This window comes from Canis lupus, chromosome 3 (assembly GCF_003254725.2).
Source record: "Canis lupus dingo isolate Sandy chromosome 3, ASM325472v2, whole genome shotgun sequence".
NCBI classification, from domain to species: domain Eukaryota; kingdom Metazoa; phylum Chordata; class Mammalia; order Carnivora; family Canidae; genus Canis; species Canis lupus.
Window position 1 is genome coordinate 61,163,866 of NC_064245.1, and position 17,721 is coordinate 61,181,586.

Consider the following 17,721-nt stretch of genomic DNA (forward strand, 5'->3'; position numbering starts at 1 on the left):
GTCTCCCTTGCTGGTACCTGCTATAGTGTGGGCTCTGGGACTGCCCTGCCAAGACAACAGGCAGCTGATTCTTGCCAACTGACGGGAACCCAAGAGACTTGGGTGAATGGTACCCCACCTGAGCAGCCTGCCGCCTAGTTGTCTGTGCAGGCTGGTGGGCAAAACACCTGCACCCCAAGATGACTGCTGACTGCCGACAACACCGACTGCCAAAGCTCCCCAGGAGGGGTCTGCCCAGAGCTAAGAAGCATGGTACCCCATTCAGCTGATTAGGTAAGACTTTGAGGAGCAGGGAGGACTCAGAAGCTCAAAGCTGACAGGCTGGGAGCCAGAAGCCCAGGAGTCAGCGGGGCCCTGCAGGGCGCTCGGAGGCCAGGCCACAGTCCATGTGAGCACTTCAGCTACCCTGGTGTCCTTAGCACCCCTCAGGGCCCAGTTGCACATGGAGGCAGAGATTCAATGCTGAAACCACATGGCCCTGGTGTGAACAGATGACGACGTCACTTGACTGGCTCACGTCTGGGGCCCACTTCCTCACCCTCATCCTGCATCCCTGGTGGAGGTTCTTCGAGAATAAGCATGCCTCGCAGCCCAGTAGCATGTAGTGTCATTTCCCTTTAATTCAGATACACAATGTTTGTAGCAATTTAAAAAATTTAAATACACATCGCATGTCAGTCCTTCCCTCTCCTCTTGGAAGTGGACAGTCCAGTCCAGGCCAGGGCTCCGGGACATGCCCCTCATAGCCTTGCTGGCTCCCAGTGTCGGGGGAAGGTGGTGGCGGTGTGGCAGGGGTGAACACCCTGCTGACGCTCAGCCGCAGCACGAAGCAGTGATTATGGACAGGTGGCCAAACTTAGCTCAGCCCTGCCACCTGCAACAGGTCCTTGATGGCCAGGGTCCTCGAGCGCCGGTGGTCACCATCCAGTTTGCACTGGGAGACTGTGGTGACTGTCCAGGGCCAGGTGCTCTCAGAAGCACTCAGGGTGGGGTGAGGGGGTTCCTTCAACTGCATTAAAAGTGACAGGTGCATGGGGGAAAGTGACCCCAGAACCTTCCAGGCCACCTTCACTTGTCACAGCCATCTGAGTGGGCCACTCCCTGCTGAGGCCATGCCCAGGCCAGCAGCAGCAGCACAGCCCTCCGAGCTCTCCAGCAAGGCCGCACCCCTGCTGCTGCCCACTGCCCCACAGAACCACCCCATGGTCACCCTGGCTGGGAGCCATGGCTTCAAGGGCTCCCTCAGAGGGAAGGACAAAACAAAGTGAGGACGGCTGCTAGGAAGGATGCTCACAGTATCAGAGGAAATGAATTCCACTCCCCACAAATCCCAGAGAACCACGCCCACTGCAGCCCTGCAGCAGAAGGAAGCTTTGTCTGCAGGTCAGCCAAGAGCAGTTATTGCTGTTTTGTCTGTTCCAAAGGAACCGCCAACAAGGGCTCGCTGTAGCTCCCCGGAGGAAGCTGCCTCATGGTCTTGGGGACTTGCAAGTGACACCCCGCAAGGAGGGGGCGGCCTGGGTGCGGTGGGGGTCCTTTCAGAGGTGAGGCCTTCTGATGCTACATTCGGGGTGTCTGCAGGGGTCAGCCTCATTCATCGTCCGGAAAGGATCCATTTGCTGGCAAAAATATGACAGGACAAGAGAAGCGGGTACAGACAGCTGGGAGTTGCCCACAGCACTTGGCGGGGCAGCAGGGGAGGGAGGCGCGTTTCTGGAGGAGCCATGCTTAAGGGCATGGCCCTGGCTTCATTCAAATTTGTGGAAAAGTGTCGGCAGGAAAACAAACCCTCTCCCTGGCAAATAGACCTGCCAAATTAGTATTTTCAACAAAATTTGGATTGATGATAGGATTGCTGCTTGCCACAGACTTCTAGGAACTTGCTAAAATATTAATTCCTTGTGCAGAAAGCTGGCAAAGTGGATGGACCCTTTCCTAAGTAGGATTTTAATGAGCAATGACATGGTTCCTAGACACCTCAGCCATGCAGCCAGCTCCATGTGGCACATCTAAGAAAAGTCAACTTCTGCAAAAAACTTACGCGGCCATTCCTGGTAGCCTTGCATACCTGCATATTGATATACATATAATGATAGATCTGCACACACGCGCACACACACACACACACACACACACACACGTACTCATCCCCGGCTAGAGAACTTCACTCACCAACTTCCATCCACTTTCGGATCACACAGGCCAGTCTTTGGGGTCAGCACGTACAGCCAGAGCTAAGCTCCAGGGCCCCTAGTTAAGCACCGACTATTTTGGATCAATGGCAAACAAGGGAAGACAATGACGCTTCCAGGTGAGCCCAGTGATATGGATCCTAAGGGGGATGGTTCCAAACCTTACATTCACAGTGTTACTTCCTACAAATGTAAACCCCTCACCAGGAACAGCATGCAGCCTGGCCTGTGATGTTCTTGTCTTGGAGCCGCTGAGGTGATGGGGTGAGAGACAGGCGGTTTCTAGGAGGTGGCAGGGAGAGATGGGAGCCCAGCAGAGGTGGGGGACATGGGAGATTTCCTTCTTAAGATTCCCTTCCATCCAGCTCAAAAGCGGGACTCATTTCTATTGCTCATGCCCTTGCTTGGTGGGGCCTCTGTGGGGGCTGGTGGGAAAACCCTGCACCCTAGAAATTCCCAAACTGCTGTATCAGGAGAGGGTAGGAAGAGGATGGCAGTTCTGGGGCAGGGGGTCAGCAGGCAGTTTGGTGTGTGCCCCACAGCTGGCTGTGTATTGTGGTGGGATATCAGGCCCAAACCCAGCCAGATGTAAGGGTAATTAACCATGTACCAAGGCTCCTCCTCCTCCGCTTCCTCCTCTGGCTCTGGAAAAGGGCTTCAAAATGATCTCCACTCACCACATGAAATACCCAAACCACTGCCTGCATTTGAACTCAGGACCAAACTGACCCACATGGCAGTCATCATGCAACCGGCCTGCCTCTGGGGCCAGACAGCAGAGTACCCACCAGCCTCACAGGCAGACAGCAAGCATGGCCCCACTCGTAGGCACACCATGAGCTCTGCCCAGCAGAGGTCAACCCAAATGTCCATGCCTCATCTGCACTGGATGATTTGGCTACTTTGGGGCTGGAAACAGAAAGTTGGTCCAGCGGCCTGGGCCTGGGGTAAAAGCAGCAGCTCTGAGGGGACGTGGGCCGGCCAGTCACTGCCCAGCCCTTCTCCTTACTACCCCTTCTGAGCCCCATCACGTATCCAGTGGGTACAGATCTGCATCCTCCTGAAAGGAGGCCCACTTTACATTTTGAGCTGCAAAGGGGGCCAAGTGGGTGCTGGGGTCCTTCTCTAACAGTTGCCAAATGCCGAGCTTTGCTCTTGACCAAGAGTGGTACAAATATAATTCCACTACACGCCTGGGCCCTAATACACAGGAGAGGCCACATGGAGAGCAGGTTTCACAGCGGTCAGTTAGCTCCCAGCCCGACCCCGCTTGGGACGGGACCGGACAACATCCAGGCTGGCGTCATTGGACACGACAGACTGCCTGTAACCAGGAGAGCTGGCCTTGTTGGCTAGGTGCCAGCACAGCTGTCCTTCACTGGGGAATGGAGCCCACAGAGCCATCAGTGTGGAAGGGTGAGGGAGCAGCAGGCGGGCTGTGTATGGGACAGGGGGGCAGGCACCCTCCAGTCCTCAGAGTGGCTGTATGAGTTCCTGACGCAGACACCTTAACATGAAACATCTCTAAATTCTAAACATCTCTAAACAGAAGTGAACTCGTGAGAAAGGGTGGAGGGTACCACAGAACATCGCCAGCGTGTTAATAAGGAAGACAGGTAGGTGTGTGTGTGTGTGTGTGTGTGTGTGTGTGTGTGTGTGGGCGAAGGGGGCGGGCAGGGAAGCTGCAGGGCAGAGAGCAGGGGCTGCCAGGGAAGGACCGGCCTGGGGCAGCTTCCGCAGGCTCTGTCACATGCGGCACAGACTTGGTAATGCACATACTTTACACGGGCGTAGAAAGTTACCTTAAAATTAATCTCTTTACTGATATAATTAAACTTTAAATCCTGAGAAGAAATCAGAGAAAGGAAGTATGGCGCTGGGTGTCACGTTCCCAGCCCCCCCCCCCCACCTGCACACACCGCAGCGGTCCCCTCCAGGACTGGGTGTGGTCCTGACCCCCAGGCCAGAGCCCCGGGGAATGCTCCTGAAAGCCCACTGGCGCCACCTTCTGCCGGCGGGACAGCAGAGAGGCCCTAGGACACAAGAGCAGCTGTAACCCGATGACCACGAGCAGGCTGGGTGCTAAGAGGAAAAGAACACCTGGTTAGCTGGCATTTTGGAGGAGCTGCAGCACAAAGGGTTAGTGACACAACTGCTCCTGCTCTCTGCGAGGACTCAGGCTCAACCCCACGGTACTGCACATGTTCCCTTGCACGCAGCCTCACTGCCAAAGAGCTCCTCTGCCACGTGGCAGAGCCGACACTGCCTGCCTGGCCTTGATGCGACTCGAGGGGAGGCCTTTGCAGAGCCACGCCAGCGCAGGCAGGGCCCCCGGCTCTGTGCTGCTGCCCTGTGTGGGCGTTCAGCACATGGTGACTTTGTGGACATTCCGCAAACAAGTCAGCAATCGATGATACGGGTTTCCTGGTGCCGCGACCACCTCGAACACAGACTGGAAGGCCCGGCGGTCCAGCTCCTCCTCTATCTGGTGTCTGTAAAAGTCCGTGGCCACCAGGCAGAAGAGGTTAACGTCCACTTGTTCCAGCTTGCCCATCCTGCTGATAACGTGGGGAAGGCTGGCAAAGGAGTTAAGGGAGCAAGGCTCAAGTGAGGGAAGAGCAGTCTCCTAGGCATGCCTCCCAGTCCTCACCAGGCTGTCCTTCAACACAGGTCTACAGATGGGCCCTGGGGGCCCTGAGAGGCGGCTGGAGCAGACGCCAGGGACCTGGACTGTGTAGCAGCAGCAGCTGCCTCCCACTTTGGCTCCTGCCAGCCACACCAGGAACAGGCAAATGGACGCTGCCACTCTGGCTGGAAGCCCGGCTCTGCCCAGTGAGACAGAGGAAGCGGGCAAGGCAGCCTGGGGAGCCCCAGAGCGAGGGTGCTCCACTCCACAGTACTTACCTGACCTGGCTCCCTTCACAGCGCTGGCCGCTGAGGCTCCCACTAGCCCTGCTCCCGCAGAGTGAGGGCAGAGCCATGGCCACCCGGCCCAGGCAATGCTGAGCGAGGCCTGCCACCAGCACCAGGACAGCCGTCTGCTCAGAGGCTCTGGTCTGTCTTGGGGGAAGGCTGCCAAAGGAGAACATCCCCTTTTGGCAGCCAGCATTTTTGGGGTGGGAACTGGATCTTTACTTAAGCCTTGTACCCGAGAGGATGACACAGGCACAATGGACAAGGAATAATGAGAAACAGCACTGGCCACATATGCAGCTGCATGGAACCCGCGAGTGGGTGGGAGGAGGTCTACAGGGATGGGCTGCTGCCCTCAGCATCCCTCCCACCCCGCCTCTCCAGGCGGTCCCAGTCAGTGTGGTAAACACTCCCTTTTCTTTTTCTTTTTTTTTTTAACGCTCCCTTTTCTATCCCCTTACCAACATTGCACTCTGTCAAGGTTTAAGGTAAATGTCATTTTGACAGCTGGGTTTCTTTAAAGGTTAGGCTTCAAAACGTTAACAGACACTATCAACCCAGATGCTGAGAGCAGGGCCTGTAGGACTGCTTGAGAAGGAGCTACCGCCTCTGGCCCAGACCCAGGGAAGGATACACTGCCGAGACCCACGGGCTGGTGGAAGCACTGACAAAGAAGCAGGAGAGGCTCCACACGGCCATGGCCACTGGCGTCCTTTGTGTGAAGTTGGACAGAGACAGCATGACCCAGTCTCGGACCATGGACGACTGCCCGGTGCTGTGCAGAGTCTGGAAAACCTGAGAAACACGAAAGCCCACAGAGTCAGAGGCCACAGCTCTTCCAACACATGGGTGCTGGGTAAAAGGATGCTGCTGGTTTTCAAAGGTGAAGAACTGGGCCCAGTGGCAAGTCTACTCGGTTAGCACATCTGTTCTGGAAAGTCTGGGTCAGTCTACGTCAGGCAACTCCCCTGCCCTGTGACCCCGTGTCCTCACCTTATATACAACGGTGGCCATGAACTGTGGGTACGGCTGCTGGTTGGACAGAAATTCTCCAATGACTTTGTTCATGACGTCCTGGGGTGGGAAGAAGTCATCTAAAAACTGAGGAAGGATCCGTGCCACCACTCTGGCTTCACAGGGGAACCCTTTCCTGACCCTAAAAGGAGGGGACACAAATTAGAGTCTGGCCCTACCCCAAGAGGGCCTCGTGTCTAAAGCCAGTTGGGAGGCACCCTGGGTCCTAGAATGTGACCTGCAACAGCAAACAGGCGACTCCTGCCTTGCAGACCTCACCAGGGACCTACAGGTGAATGCACAGACCCAGGGCCTCCACCTGGTATGGGGGGGGTGATAACTCAGAGGAGTTTCCGAGTCATATCAAGTAATAAGCAGAAAGGGTTTGAGATGGTGACGTTAGAACTAAAAAAGACTCATTATGAAGAATGTTGTCCATGTGATGTTCTGTTTCTGTCCATGTCTAAATGCTCTATGAGCCTCTTTTCACCACCGCAGCCAGTAAGGACCTTTCTTCTTACTGGACCTGAACCCACACATTCTCCTGCTGACGTCCTGCCAATCCCAAAGATTATGGTCTGCACCCCCAATGCTGTGCAAATGGAAGAGCTGTACATTACTGACAAGCACCGAATTGACCCAGAAACTGGGCCCACGCTTCCTCCTATGTGTGTGTGCTCAGATCCCCCTGCGCAGATGCCAGCCGTGGCCCCACACATCACATGTGAGGCTGCTGCATCTGACGACACCCACCACTGGGTGTTAGTCCAGTGTCCTCCACCCAATGTCTGGAGCATGATCAAGCTGCATACCTGATGGGCACTTGCTAACATGTTGGTTTTATTTTAATACTGGGGCACAAGGGCCATGAAGGCAGGGACCCAAGCATGGGCTCCCCTGCCTGCCACTCAGCTGCGGCTGGGTTTGACAGATCTATATACAATGGAAGAATGGCTATAAACACTCATTTTAAATTTCAACACAGAAAGAGACCACAATGCTCAGCTTTCCACAACACCTCATCTGGCCTAAGTGGACACAGGGAAAGCCTTGCTTAGGATGCTCTTGTGAAAGCCAGACACTTCCTGCTGATCGAGTGAAGGGACAGGACAGGCTGAGTGGCACACAACAGGCCTCCCAAGGACACAGATGCCATCATGTCATCTGGCTGGAACCCAGGGCCCAGTTCTGGGCAAAGAGCCTGGCAAGGGGCCTAACCCATTTTCCAGAACTGGCAAGCTAAGCCAATTCTGGACAGAAGTACACACAGCGAGGGAAGGTGGGGGTTAATTACAAACTCTCAGAGGTGCTTTTGTTTATTGTCTAAACCTTTACCATAGTCTAGTGAACAGTCCTCCTGAAGCTGCTGCTAATGCTGCTCAAAGGCTGTGCCCCTATGGTCCTGGGAGTATGCAGCCAAGCCTGCTTTGACTGCAAGGCTCCTCTCTCCCCAAAGACAGCAGTGTCTGATGGATGTCTTTGTTACTTCTCAAAACTCCATGTGCAGGACTCGTCTTGGTAACATGCCTTTTCTGATGCTTCCATACGGATAGGGTGCTGCCCCCCAACCTTTAGGAGAGATAGGCAAGCACCTGGACTGGTCTCAGAGCTGGTCTACCCCAAACCCTCTGGTGCTAGGGTCCAAGGACTGCCCGTTACTGCAGAGCCCTGAGCGAGAGGTGTGCACTGGTAAGATCCAAGTAGGCCAGGCTGAGAGGAGAACAGGTGTGCGGGAAGGCAGCTGCTCCTGGTGAGCATTCCAGGTCAGGCCAGTGAAAAGGTGGGCTTTCTTTCTTACCTGTCAAAAAGTACAGACACACGCTCCATAGCCACAATCACTGACTCGCTGTCTGGGGCGGTGGGGCTGGGGTCTGAGGTTCTGCCCGGGCTGATTTTCTCCTTCCCTGAAACAAATCATTCTGTACTCTTACTTGCTTTGAAGACTGTGCCTTGAACTCACAGAGGGGTTCAACAAACCCAGAGAGATGATGTGAAAACAGGTGACAGAAGTGCTTGGCAGCCCAGGGCCCAATCTTGCTCAAGTACACAGGGTGCAGCAGTCAGGCCCGGCTCAATGTGACCTTGAGCCAGTAACCCCATACTCCAGAATCCCCCTCAAGTGCTGGTGAGGCCCTATGGTCTGCATCCCAAGAATGCACACGCTTCTCTTTCACTGGGACAGGAGACCCATTCTGTCTGGAGCTCAGTGGTACTGACTGGCCAGGCACAGGTGGGCCTGGGCTAGTCTCTGGAGCCCCAAAGCTCACCTGTGTACATGCAGGTAAGCATCAGGCCCAGGGCAGCCATGGCCCGATGTGGGCTGTGCACGTTCACTCTGTCCACACTAAGCTTGACCAGGGACTCTGCATCCAGCCGGCAGAGTTGTTCAGAGAGCAGGAGGCGCTCCAGACCCCGCAGGATACAGTGGTAGATAATAGACGGGGTGGACTCCTCACTTCCAGACAGCATCACCCCACACATCTGAACAAGAAGGAAGAGATCAGGCCTCTGTCACTTGTGCCTATCCTCCACATCAAAGTGACCTGACGGTACCCCCACAGGTGACAGTGCACACAAACTCACTCCCATCCTGGGGGAAGGTGCTCAAGGCTGCTCACCTGTATTATTGATGCAGAGAATTCCGGGCCTACATCCAGGGGGTAGTTCTCGATCAGGTAAAAGGCAGTGGCGCACATCACCAGCACGTGCTGCTGGCTATGAATGTTCACACAGCTGAAACCATGAGGTAGGGACTGAGCTGACAGTGTGTGGTGACCTTGTGTTTCAGGGACCTCAGCCCCCAACCCCATGACCTATATGTGTGCCCGCTCTACCCCAGTCCACCCTGAGACTCCCATGCAGCCATTTATACTCACTGTGCTGCCCCTTTGAGGTTGGACAAGAGGTAGTCGCTGATGACTGGGACGAGCTGCTTTGCCGTCTCATCCAGGAGGTCACACTCCAGCACGTAGAGAGCACCGTGCAGGGCTCCGACCTTGCTGGGAAGGTGGCTGCTCCTCAGCGTGGTCTCTAGCAGCCGGCTGACTGGCTCTGCCACGGCCTTGTCCTAGAGCATAGGCACAGGCACGGAGGCTAGACCACAATGGATCAGGAGAGGCCAACGGGGGCTGGCCTCACACTGCAGAGGAACACAGTGAGTAGCAGGAGCTCCACAGAGGGACCAGGCTGTCGCCCGAGAGGCCCGAGCTAAGCTGGCCCTGGGCAGGCGTCCAGGGAGCATTCCTGCTCCTCAGCTGTGCTTCCCCAACCTGTGCTGACACCCTGTCCTCCCGGGGATCTGCGGTTTTGGGCTGAGCCAGGGAGAGGGGCCCAGAGGACCAGCCCCACCGAGCCCTGCTCTGTGTCCCTAACGAGCCTCCCGGCTGACAAGACCCCACACATATTGTCACAATGCCCTGCTGGGAATGGAGCGTGTCCCACCTCAGTCCCCAGGAGGGGATGCTGGAAACTGGCGCCTGATTCCTCTGGACTTTGTCCCCCTGACTCCTCGACCCCATACCTCTCCCGTTGGCTGATTGTGCTTTGTGTCTGTTCCCTGGGATCAATCCCAGCTGTGAGTATACGTGAATTCTCCCAACAAAAACCCAGGGTAGGTAGTCTTGGGTACCCCTAACAGTAGTCTATACTATCACAGACCAAAATGTTACTGGTGTCCGTTTGGCACCAAACATAGTGGAGTGCAGCAAAACCCAAACACTCTGCACCACACCCCTCCCTCAAGACTCACTTTCTGGAGAAGAGTTGGCCACAGGAAGCGGTGTGGAGGTGGGGGCGACCCTAGCGCTTCACAAGCCACTTCATCTGGGAAAGGTGGCTTCTGCCACCCGAGGGTCCCCACAGGCTTGGCTGATGGCTATTGCACACATACTGGGATGGTGTGACACCTTCCCAAGGACTGCCCTGCCCAGGAGTCACTCCCTGACCACACGAACACCACCAGGACCTGCTGTGAGGGACACACGCTTTCCAACACTGTATAAGCATCTGAGAAGGAAAAGCACACTGCTTGTGCCAACACACATATGCCTCCACCTTCCGGAAGGACGTCTGTGTGCATGTCAGGATGAGAAATCCGTGTCCGTGCAGCATCCTGCCTTAGGGTCTTCTTAAAAACGATCATTATTTATTTGATTTACTGACAACACAACATCTGTCTAGGGGGATCTGGGCCTGAGCACAAAAACACAATTATAATAAAAACAAACCCAGCAGCTGAAACCCCCCACAAAGACAAAAGGGCCCCTTCAAGTCCAGCTGCTTTCACGTCTCTTGACGCCCAGAAGGCACACACTTTGAAGTGACGTGCTCACAGGGGAAACTCACTGTTCCTGCCCCCCAACGGCGGCACCGCAGCTGAAGGCCACCCGGGACGGGTGGTACCTGCCCAGGCACTTTAGGTCAGAGGGACAAACCATACAGGGGAGCACCACTGGGAAGGGGCGAGAGGGCTCCAGGCCACAGATGTGAGCTTACACCTCTGCCACGTTCTGTGTGACCTAGTCGCAGCCTCACGGGGCCCAGACAAAATGAGAGCAGCCTCACCTGTTGGGCCAGGTGCAGGAAAGCTGCCGCAGTGACGGGACAGATAGCAGGCAGCCCCCACGTGTTGGATGGATGAAGGAGTCCCTGCTGCCAAAATGGAGGTGGGCCCAGGGGGCACCATCCAGAGGCTCTGCAGTCACTGGCTGCTGCTACTCAGCCAAGAGGATAGGCCAGGCTCTGCATAGCCTGGAGGATGGTTACTTTCCTCTGGGAGCAGAGCTTCTGTCCCTCACTGGCTACCAAGGGCAGGGCCTGCACACAAGTGCTTTCATGTGCTCACATCACGGCCGGTGAGCATGTACCAGATGGTGATGTCTGCACAGAAGATGGGTGGGTGCTGTACTGGTGAGTTGACGGACTGGATGCAGAGTATAGGAAGAAACCAAAAGCAGGCAGTCTCCCTCCTGCTAAGAACAGACTCGAGCATCCAGACTTTGGGGGAGGAAATGCAGGGTCTGGGGTAAAATGGCCTCCAAGAGGGAGGGTCTGATCACAGGACACACAGGGGTCTCCAGCACTTCAGAAAAGGGGTGTGGGAGGCTGTGGGGGGCCATAGGCCACTGTGGAGGAGGAGCCAACCCATGCTTCTACCACCCACACCTCTGGCTCCCTTGGGGATGGGTCACCATGATGACCCAGGGCAAAGGGGTACAGGAGCCCCAAACCAAGGCTTCCTCACCACAACATGCTTCACCATGACCCATGGAAAGGCAGGTACGTTAGCAGAATCCTCCTGACATCCTTCCCATGTCAGACCTTTCCAGGCCAAGGCTATGCCCATGGCATGCAGCCAAAAGGAGGAGGTCCCTGCACCACCTCTCACTTACCATTCCAAGGACGGCAGCTGCCTTGCAGGTGGCGGGCACCAGGTACTGAATGAGAATCTCGTCTTCTGCAGGGTGCACCCTCCGCAGTTCCGTCAGCGTCAGATACATCATCTCAAACTGGGTGCGCTCAGTGAATAAGTCTGAGACCACGAGGAGCTGGAGACACAGAGCATTGGGATAGGAAGTAAGCAACGAAGTCCAAAATGCATGTTCTGACACCAATGGGACAAATATGGGAATCCATAGGAGTCTTGGCCAAGTAAATAAATCGGCCCACACCTGGAAACCTGTAATAATAAGTGTCAGCAGATAACATGAAGATACACTAGTCAGAATATCTCCTTAAAAACGCCTCTGTATCTATACTGCCCACTGAGAGGTGAGGGCCTGGATCGCAGTCACGACCGTGGTGAGACCACAGAGCAGTTCTCCCACTGCTACTCTGCCAAATCCCAGAGCATCCCTGCAGCATGGGGACAGGCTCTCCAAAGCCCTGGATGGAGAAATGGGCAACCACTTCAGAAAGAGATGCTTGGATGATTTCCTGTCTCCCCAAAATACTCAATTCTTGGAGGCTCAACTTCACATGCCATCTAGAAATAAACGTCACCTAGGCGTGCAAGTGCATCTGCTCCTCAGGAGTACTGCCTCCTGCCGAGACCCAGCTGAGGAACCAGCAGGCTCGGCAACTTGCCAGCAGCAGCTGTTCCCAAAGCGGACATGTGGACACCCGAGGCCCTCCTGGGCTTGAGGTCAGAACTGCCTCTGTAGCAACACGGAGACCCTATCTGCTTTTTTACTCCTGTTCTCTTCTGACCATAAGGCAGTGTTTCCCAGAAGCCCTCTGATATTAGGCCAAACACAGGGAAGACAGGAAAATCAAGCTCTCTAATAATCAGTTAAGAGACTTGCAAAAATGTAAAACAAGGCTCTTCTCACTAATTGTTTAAAAATTTTAAATAAAAATTATCATTGTTATGTTAAATATTTAAGTAAGTTTTTAAAAATAAGACCTTCATTACAGGTGCTTATATTTCACTGGTTTTTGAAAAAAATCAGGTTGCAAACTTTTGTTAAAAATGAAAAATCTCACCTGCAATAAAGGTCTTATCTAGGAACCTTAGGGGTGTGTACTGACAACAGCCAGGCTCAAAATCCATGCCTGCATTGACCGGCTGGAGGCATGGCAGGGACAGACAACCAGAGCCCACTGCAGAGACTACATAGATGGTTCTAGCTGGCTGGTCCGCGGGTGGGAAGCAGGCACTGAGTGTCTTCAGCTCCAAACTCTCGCTCGCTTCTCACCACATGATGGGAAAGACGTGAAGCTGGCATCTAAGGAGGAACTACTGTCAAACCTCTATGACTTCGGTCCTAGCACCGTAAGCAGGGATAGGCCTAAGCCACACACACATCCTCTTTGGGGTCCCCAAACATACAGGAGTCTGAGCCTGCAGAGTGAGGTTGACAGCTCTGTATCAGAGCTTTTCCAGGGGGTGTGGTCGTGGGACCATCTGCCCAGCTCTCATCTAAGAAAGTAGACATTTATGAGACAGGCCCTTGGGACAAATATGAGTAAATAGGGTGGCCTTCAGAAGGAGCCTTCACACAATGTGATGCCCCTACAACACTCTTACTGTACTTATAAGGGTCCCAACTGGCTGTGGATCAGAAATGTAAATATTGGTCCCTCCATGGGCTACAGAAATACTACTTTCTCCTCCTGGATCTGTGAACTGCTCAGAGCTCCTTCCCAGGTTCCCAGAGCTCATGAACTCTGCATGTGTGCACCCTGTCTATAGTAGTGTGTATGTGTACTGCCACGAGCACCGTGCACCTGTAGGGGAGCAGGGAATGCAGACTTACGGATCGAACCACTTCACTGATCAGGATGATGGGTGTCCTTCTGGCCGAACCTGATGGCAGGATCCAGCGACTGTACAATTCAAGCAAAAACTGGGAACAGGAGTGAATGTCGACTCCAGCCCGGTGCTTCCTGAAGAGCATAGCAGATGGGCAATCGCCCCATACACAAGATGAGACTTATTTCAGGAGGTTCCCCCAAATCAAATCACAGATAGGAAATTTCAAACTGCTTGAAAAGTAGATGGGAAACCTGGAGTTGACGGGTGATGTGGGTGGTGATGCAGGTGCAGGGACATCAGCCTCCTCTTCTTCCTCCTCCTCCCACTCCTCCTCTCTCAAGGGTGTGATGCTGTTCCCCAGCCACACGGAGTGAATGGACACCTTCAGGAGATGAGAAGCCTGGGCTCAGTGTTTAGGGCAGAGGCGTGGGTTCTCCCCTGAGCTGCAGACCCCTTTTTTGGAGATGGGGGCAGCGGTGCTGGGAACAGGAGTCATTTTGTCCACTCGGGTGCCTCCCTATGCACCCAGTTCAAACAGACTACGCTCCCGCTAACAGCCCATGCCCCCACACATCTGTTCACGTGGGAGTCCTCTGGCACACAGCATGGTACCTCACACTGAGCAAGTGGCTGCTGCAGCCTCAGGCTGCATTCCTACCACCAACTAGGACACTAGCCCAACTCCCACTCTGCATAAACAACCGTTTCCCCTTTGGGGTCCCACCAGCCATGGGGGGTGGGGCCAGCAGTGGGCAGGCAGGCTGGAGGTGGCTGCCTGAAAGCTGCCACAGATGGAATATGAACTTCGAAGCCTCAAAGCAATCTTCAGGCTTCAAGAGAGGGTGGCCCCTCTGTCCTCCTCACTCCCCAACAGCCAGTGATGGCTCATTTCAGAGGGATGTGGGAGCTGATCGGTCTCCAGACAGAACAGGGTGGGGTCAGGGCTTAGCCCTGGGCAGATGCACTATGCTCCATTCCCAATGGCTGGATGTAAACACAGATGCTGAACAACGATGTGGCTAAGCAAACGCCCCGTACCCAGGAGGCTAGGTTCCACCCCGAGAGCCACTCACAGCCTGCTCCTCAGGAACACGTTTCTAAAGAAATGACAGTGAGCTCCATCACCCTAACTTATCTCAGGGGCAGAAACTTCTCTGTAAGGACAGCACAGATAGCCTGTCTGTGGCTCCTTGCTCACAGAGGAATGTGTGTGAGCAGGAGAGGACAGGATGGAGCAGGCCTGGGGACTCTGCCACAAGGCTGTGCCCAGAGCCAATAGGGATGCCCTCGGGATAAACAAGTATTTCCAACCCCTGCTCTGGCCAATGTCCTCTGAAACAAAAGCTTAAAAAAAAAAAAGCAGTCCTGAGTAACTGCTTTCTAAGTAAACCAGTAAGGTCTGAAAGGACAGAGCAGTAGACAGAGCAGCCATCGGGCACCCACGTGAGTCCCCTCCGCCCAGCACACACGTCCTCATGGCTCCAGGAGCCACATCCCTACGCTCCAGCTCCTTGACATGCACTATCATATGTGTGACTGTCCTGTTTTTCTGACAAGAAAACTGAATTTTTATTTCAAAGTGACTCACCCGGTAAGCTGTCAACCTGGCCCCCAGGGCATATCCATCTTCCACACTGGGTTATGTGACCACAGTTCCCCTTCAGCTGGCAGCTGGAATCTTCTGGCCAAATCCAGGGCCATCCTGATGTTCACCCCACCCAAGCCACTCTTGCCTGACTGACTAATGCCCCAAAGCTAAGCCTGACTCCCACCAGCCTGCTACATTCACACATGCTCACATCACTAGGTACACAAGATACCTTAAATCTTCCTCGTAGTAGAGAATATCAATGAGAACAAATAAAAAAAACTCTCCCTTTATTTAAAAAATGCATGTAATTTTTCTTCTGGATGCATCAAATGACCCAAAGTCATAGCAGATGAAAGAGAGCAAAGAAAGTAGTAGGATGTGCCCTGGCAGTGCGGGTGTGACTGACCTGGCCAAGCTTATAGCTCATGTTTCCCAGCTCCCGCTCGGGGTTGATCTGCAGCAGAAGCTTGTCGTGGCTGATGAGGGCACCTGCAGGGTGACAAGGTGGACAGTTCTGCAGAGCCCTGAGGGTCTCTGGGCTTTTCTCTGGCACTTCATAATGTACTATGCTGGCAGGGCCAGGCGGGCAATGCTGAATTATCACTGTTTCTCTTGTTAACACACCAGCTTCTGACTGCACAGGAAGCAGCTGATGGGGCAACAGCCCAGTAGACAGGCACTCAGGGACCCAGACCGCAACATCGATGGGCAACACCTCCCAGGACCCTGCCCTGGTGTCTCGGCTGTCCAGTTGTGCCCACCAGAGTAGGAGGGTACAGGCGGATGCTGCCACTCAACCCATCTTCTCCACAGCCTATGTCTTTCGCACTGTCTATACCCCAGACTAAACAACTCCCCCTGCCAGCCAGAGGCCTCTGGCTGACCCTTCACCAGATCAAGCCTCAACACCCCCCTCTTCCATGATGCTTCCTACCCCTAGTCCATCTGCACCTACTCTCCCCTTCCTCCTGTGACACGGAGTGAGGCCACCTCTGTCTCCTAGGGGGCAGGAGCTCCTCAGGGGGCCATCCTGGTACACAATCCTGAGTCTAGTCCAGCACTTCAGTAAATGTCTAGCGTCTGCATGTCTACATAGAATGCTCTCTAGGTAAAGCACTCAAGATGCTTAAAACTGTATCTAACGACTGCTAAAATAGAGAATCATAAAAACACTGTGCTAAAATACTGATTAGTCAACAAAAACATGTGTACTAACAAAAATAATAATAACCTCACAAAATTTCCTTTTAACTCAGGGTGACAAACTCTGGTGCCCATTACAGGGCAGGAACACAGCCTGCAGGCCCAGACGGAGGATGGGGGAGGGATGGCAGCTGGGGGCGGAGAGCTCAGACCAGGGATCCCCAGCCACAACAGGCTCTCAGGGGTCCAGGCCTGCTCTCGCCACAGCGCTCTCTTGCAAAAAGCTGGAGCTTCAAGCGAGTCAAGGATGAACTATGCTGATTTTTTCACTGAGTGACTAGTTTGGCCTCTATACTCCCTCTCAAGGCTGCAGGTCTCAGGCTGAGAGCCATTCTGTTCCTCATGGGCTGACTGGGGAGGGCAGTGCATTTGGTACCACAGCCTCCAAAAAGACACCTCTGGTCTTTCTGCCCGAGTGGTGGTGTTAGGATCTTGGTCACATTCTCATTCTGGCCCAGGTACAAATGGCCCTCTTCCCACAGGTACCTGTAGTAGCTGGAGACAGAGAAGGGACAGGGTCCCACGCTTGGTATAAGTGATGCGTGGCGATATTCTCTCTCTTTGAAACCATTGCTTGGATTTCCTGCTCTACAATTCCTCGGATAATGCTCAACTTCCTCCCAAACCTAAAATCCAAAACAAAGGTTAAAGGATATTTTGTTTCCTTCAAAATCTTAAAACCAAAAAACCTCAGGGCATCTTCCAGCTTTGCCTAAAGGAAACACAGGCACCTATAAGAGCAAATGACTCCCTTGGAGGGGACTCCAGTCCATGTGCCCTTGGCTATTTTTTGATGTGCTAGAGTCTGCCCTAAACAGTCAATGGACCCCATGGCATGCAGGCCTCACTGCCACGGGTCACCAAATCACTTCTTGCAGTAAGGCAACACTCACAGGTGTTTTGTTTGTAGTTCTGGTAACAAAGAAAAGGACCCAGGGAGAAGGTGCTGGTTACTCTGGGCGGGGTGAAAAGGCACCTCACTCTTCCCACCTGGTGTCGAGGGCTTTCAGGGGCTTGTTCCGGGGCTGCTGCTCCAAGCAGCTCACAGCTGGGTTGCCAGCCACAGGCACAGTCATTGCACTCAGCACCAGGGAGGTGATGGCCTGCACAGCCAGGACGTTGATCTGGGTCCTCTCTGTGTCTTCCTGGAAGGAGAGCCCACATTTTTATCATGTCATGAATGGCTAGATGCCAGAAACCATATACGCCCCCACCTGCACACAGGACTGAAAGGCCGTGGTCCTTGGGCTGCACGGTCTTATGGGGAAGAGCTGGAGGGCTGCAGAGCAACATGCCTTCCCAGCAATGGTCCTGTTTTGTCTAAGCTCCCCGCAGCCTATGCTCCCTTGAGCATCTGTGACTTGTAATAAACCTGATGGACAATGTCTACCTTTCAAAGCACAGTCTCCTATTGGTACAGACCTCAAAATATAAATCAATTTTTAAGAAACTGCCCTTAAATTTCCTCATTAATTTTAGGGTTTAAAATTAGGGTTCCTAATTGTCACCTGTGAGTTCTACACATGAGTTTAAAGAGTTTAAAGACCCTTGAT

At 53.9% G+C, this 17,721-nt stretch overlaps 1 protein-coding gene across 3 annotated transcripts in view; it reads right to left on the minus strand.

Annotated features, from left to right (window-relative positions):
- Positions 1–600: 600 nt before the first annotated feature.
- Positions 601–17,721, minus strand: part of HTT (huntingtin) — a 144,450-nt gene continuing 127,329 nt past the window's right edge. For all 3 annotated transcript variants that reach the window (XM_049108566.1, XM_025437992.3, XM_025437991.3), the window contains 13 exons: positions 17,159–17,313; positions 16,655–16,794; positions 15,372–15,454; positions 13,626–13,756; positions 13,376–13,505; positions 11,510–11,665; positions 8,996–9,186; positions 8,738–8,852; positions 8,387–8,600; positions 7,918–8,023; positions 6,099–6,261; positions 5,740–5,900; positions 601–4,768 (listed from right to left, as the gene is read on the minus strand). In XM_049108566.1, the coding sequence (XP_048964523.1) occupies positions 4,555–4,768; positions 5,740–5,900; positions 6,099–6,261; positions 7,918–8,023; positions 8,387–8,600; positions 8,738–8,852; positions 8,996–9,186; positions 11,510–11,665; positions 13,376–13,505; positions 13,626–13,756; positions 15,372–15,454; positions 16,655–16,794; positions 17,159–17,313 (1,959 nt within the window). In that variant the 3' untranslated portion in view covers positions 601–4,554. The remainder of the gene's footprint in view (positions 4,769–5,739; positions 5,901–6,098; positions 6,262–7,917; positions 8,024–8,386; positions 8,601–8,737; positions 8,853–8,995; positions 9,187–11,509; positions 11,666–13,375; positions 13,506–13,625; positions 13,757–15,371; positions 15,455–16,654; positions 16,795–17,158; positions 17,314–17,721) is intronic.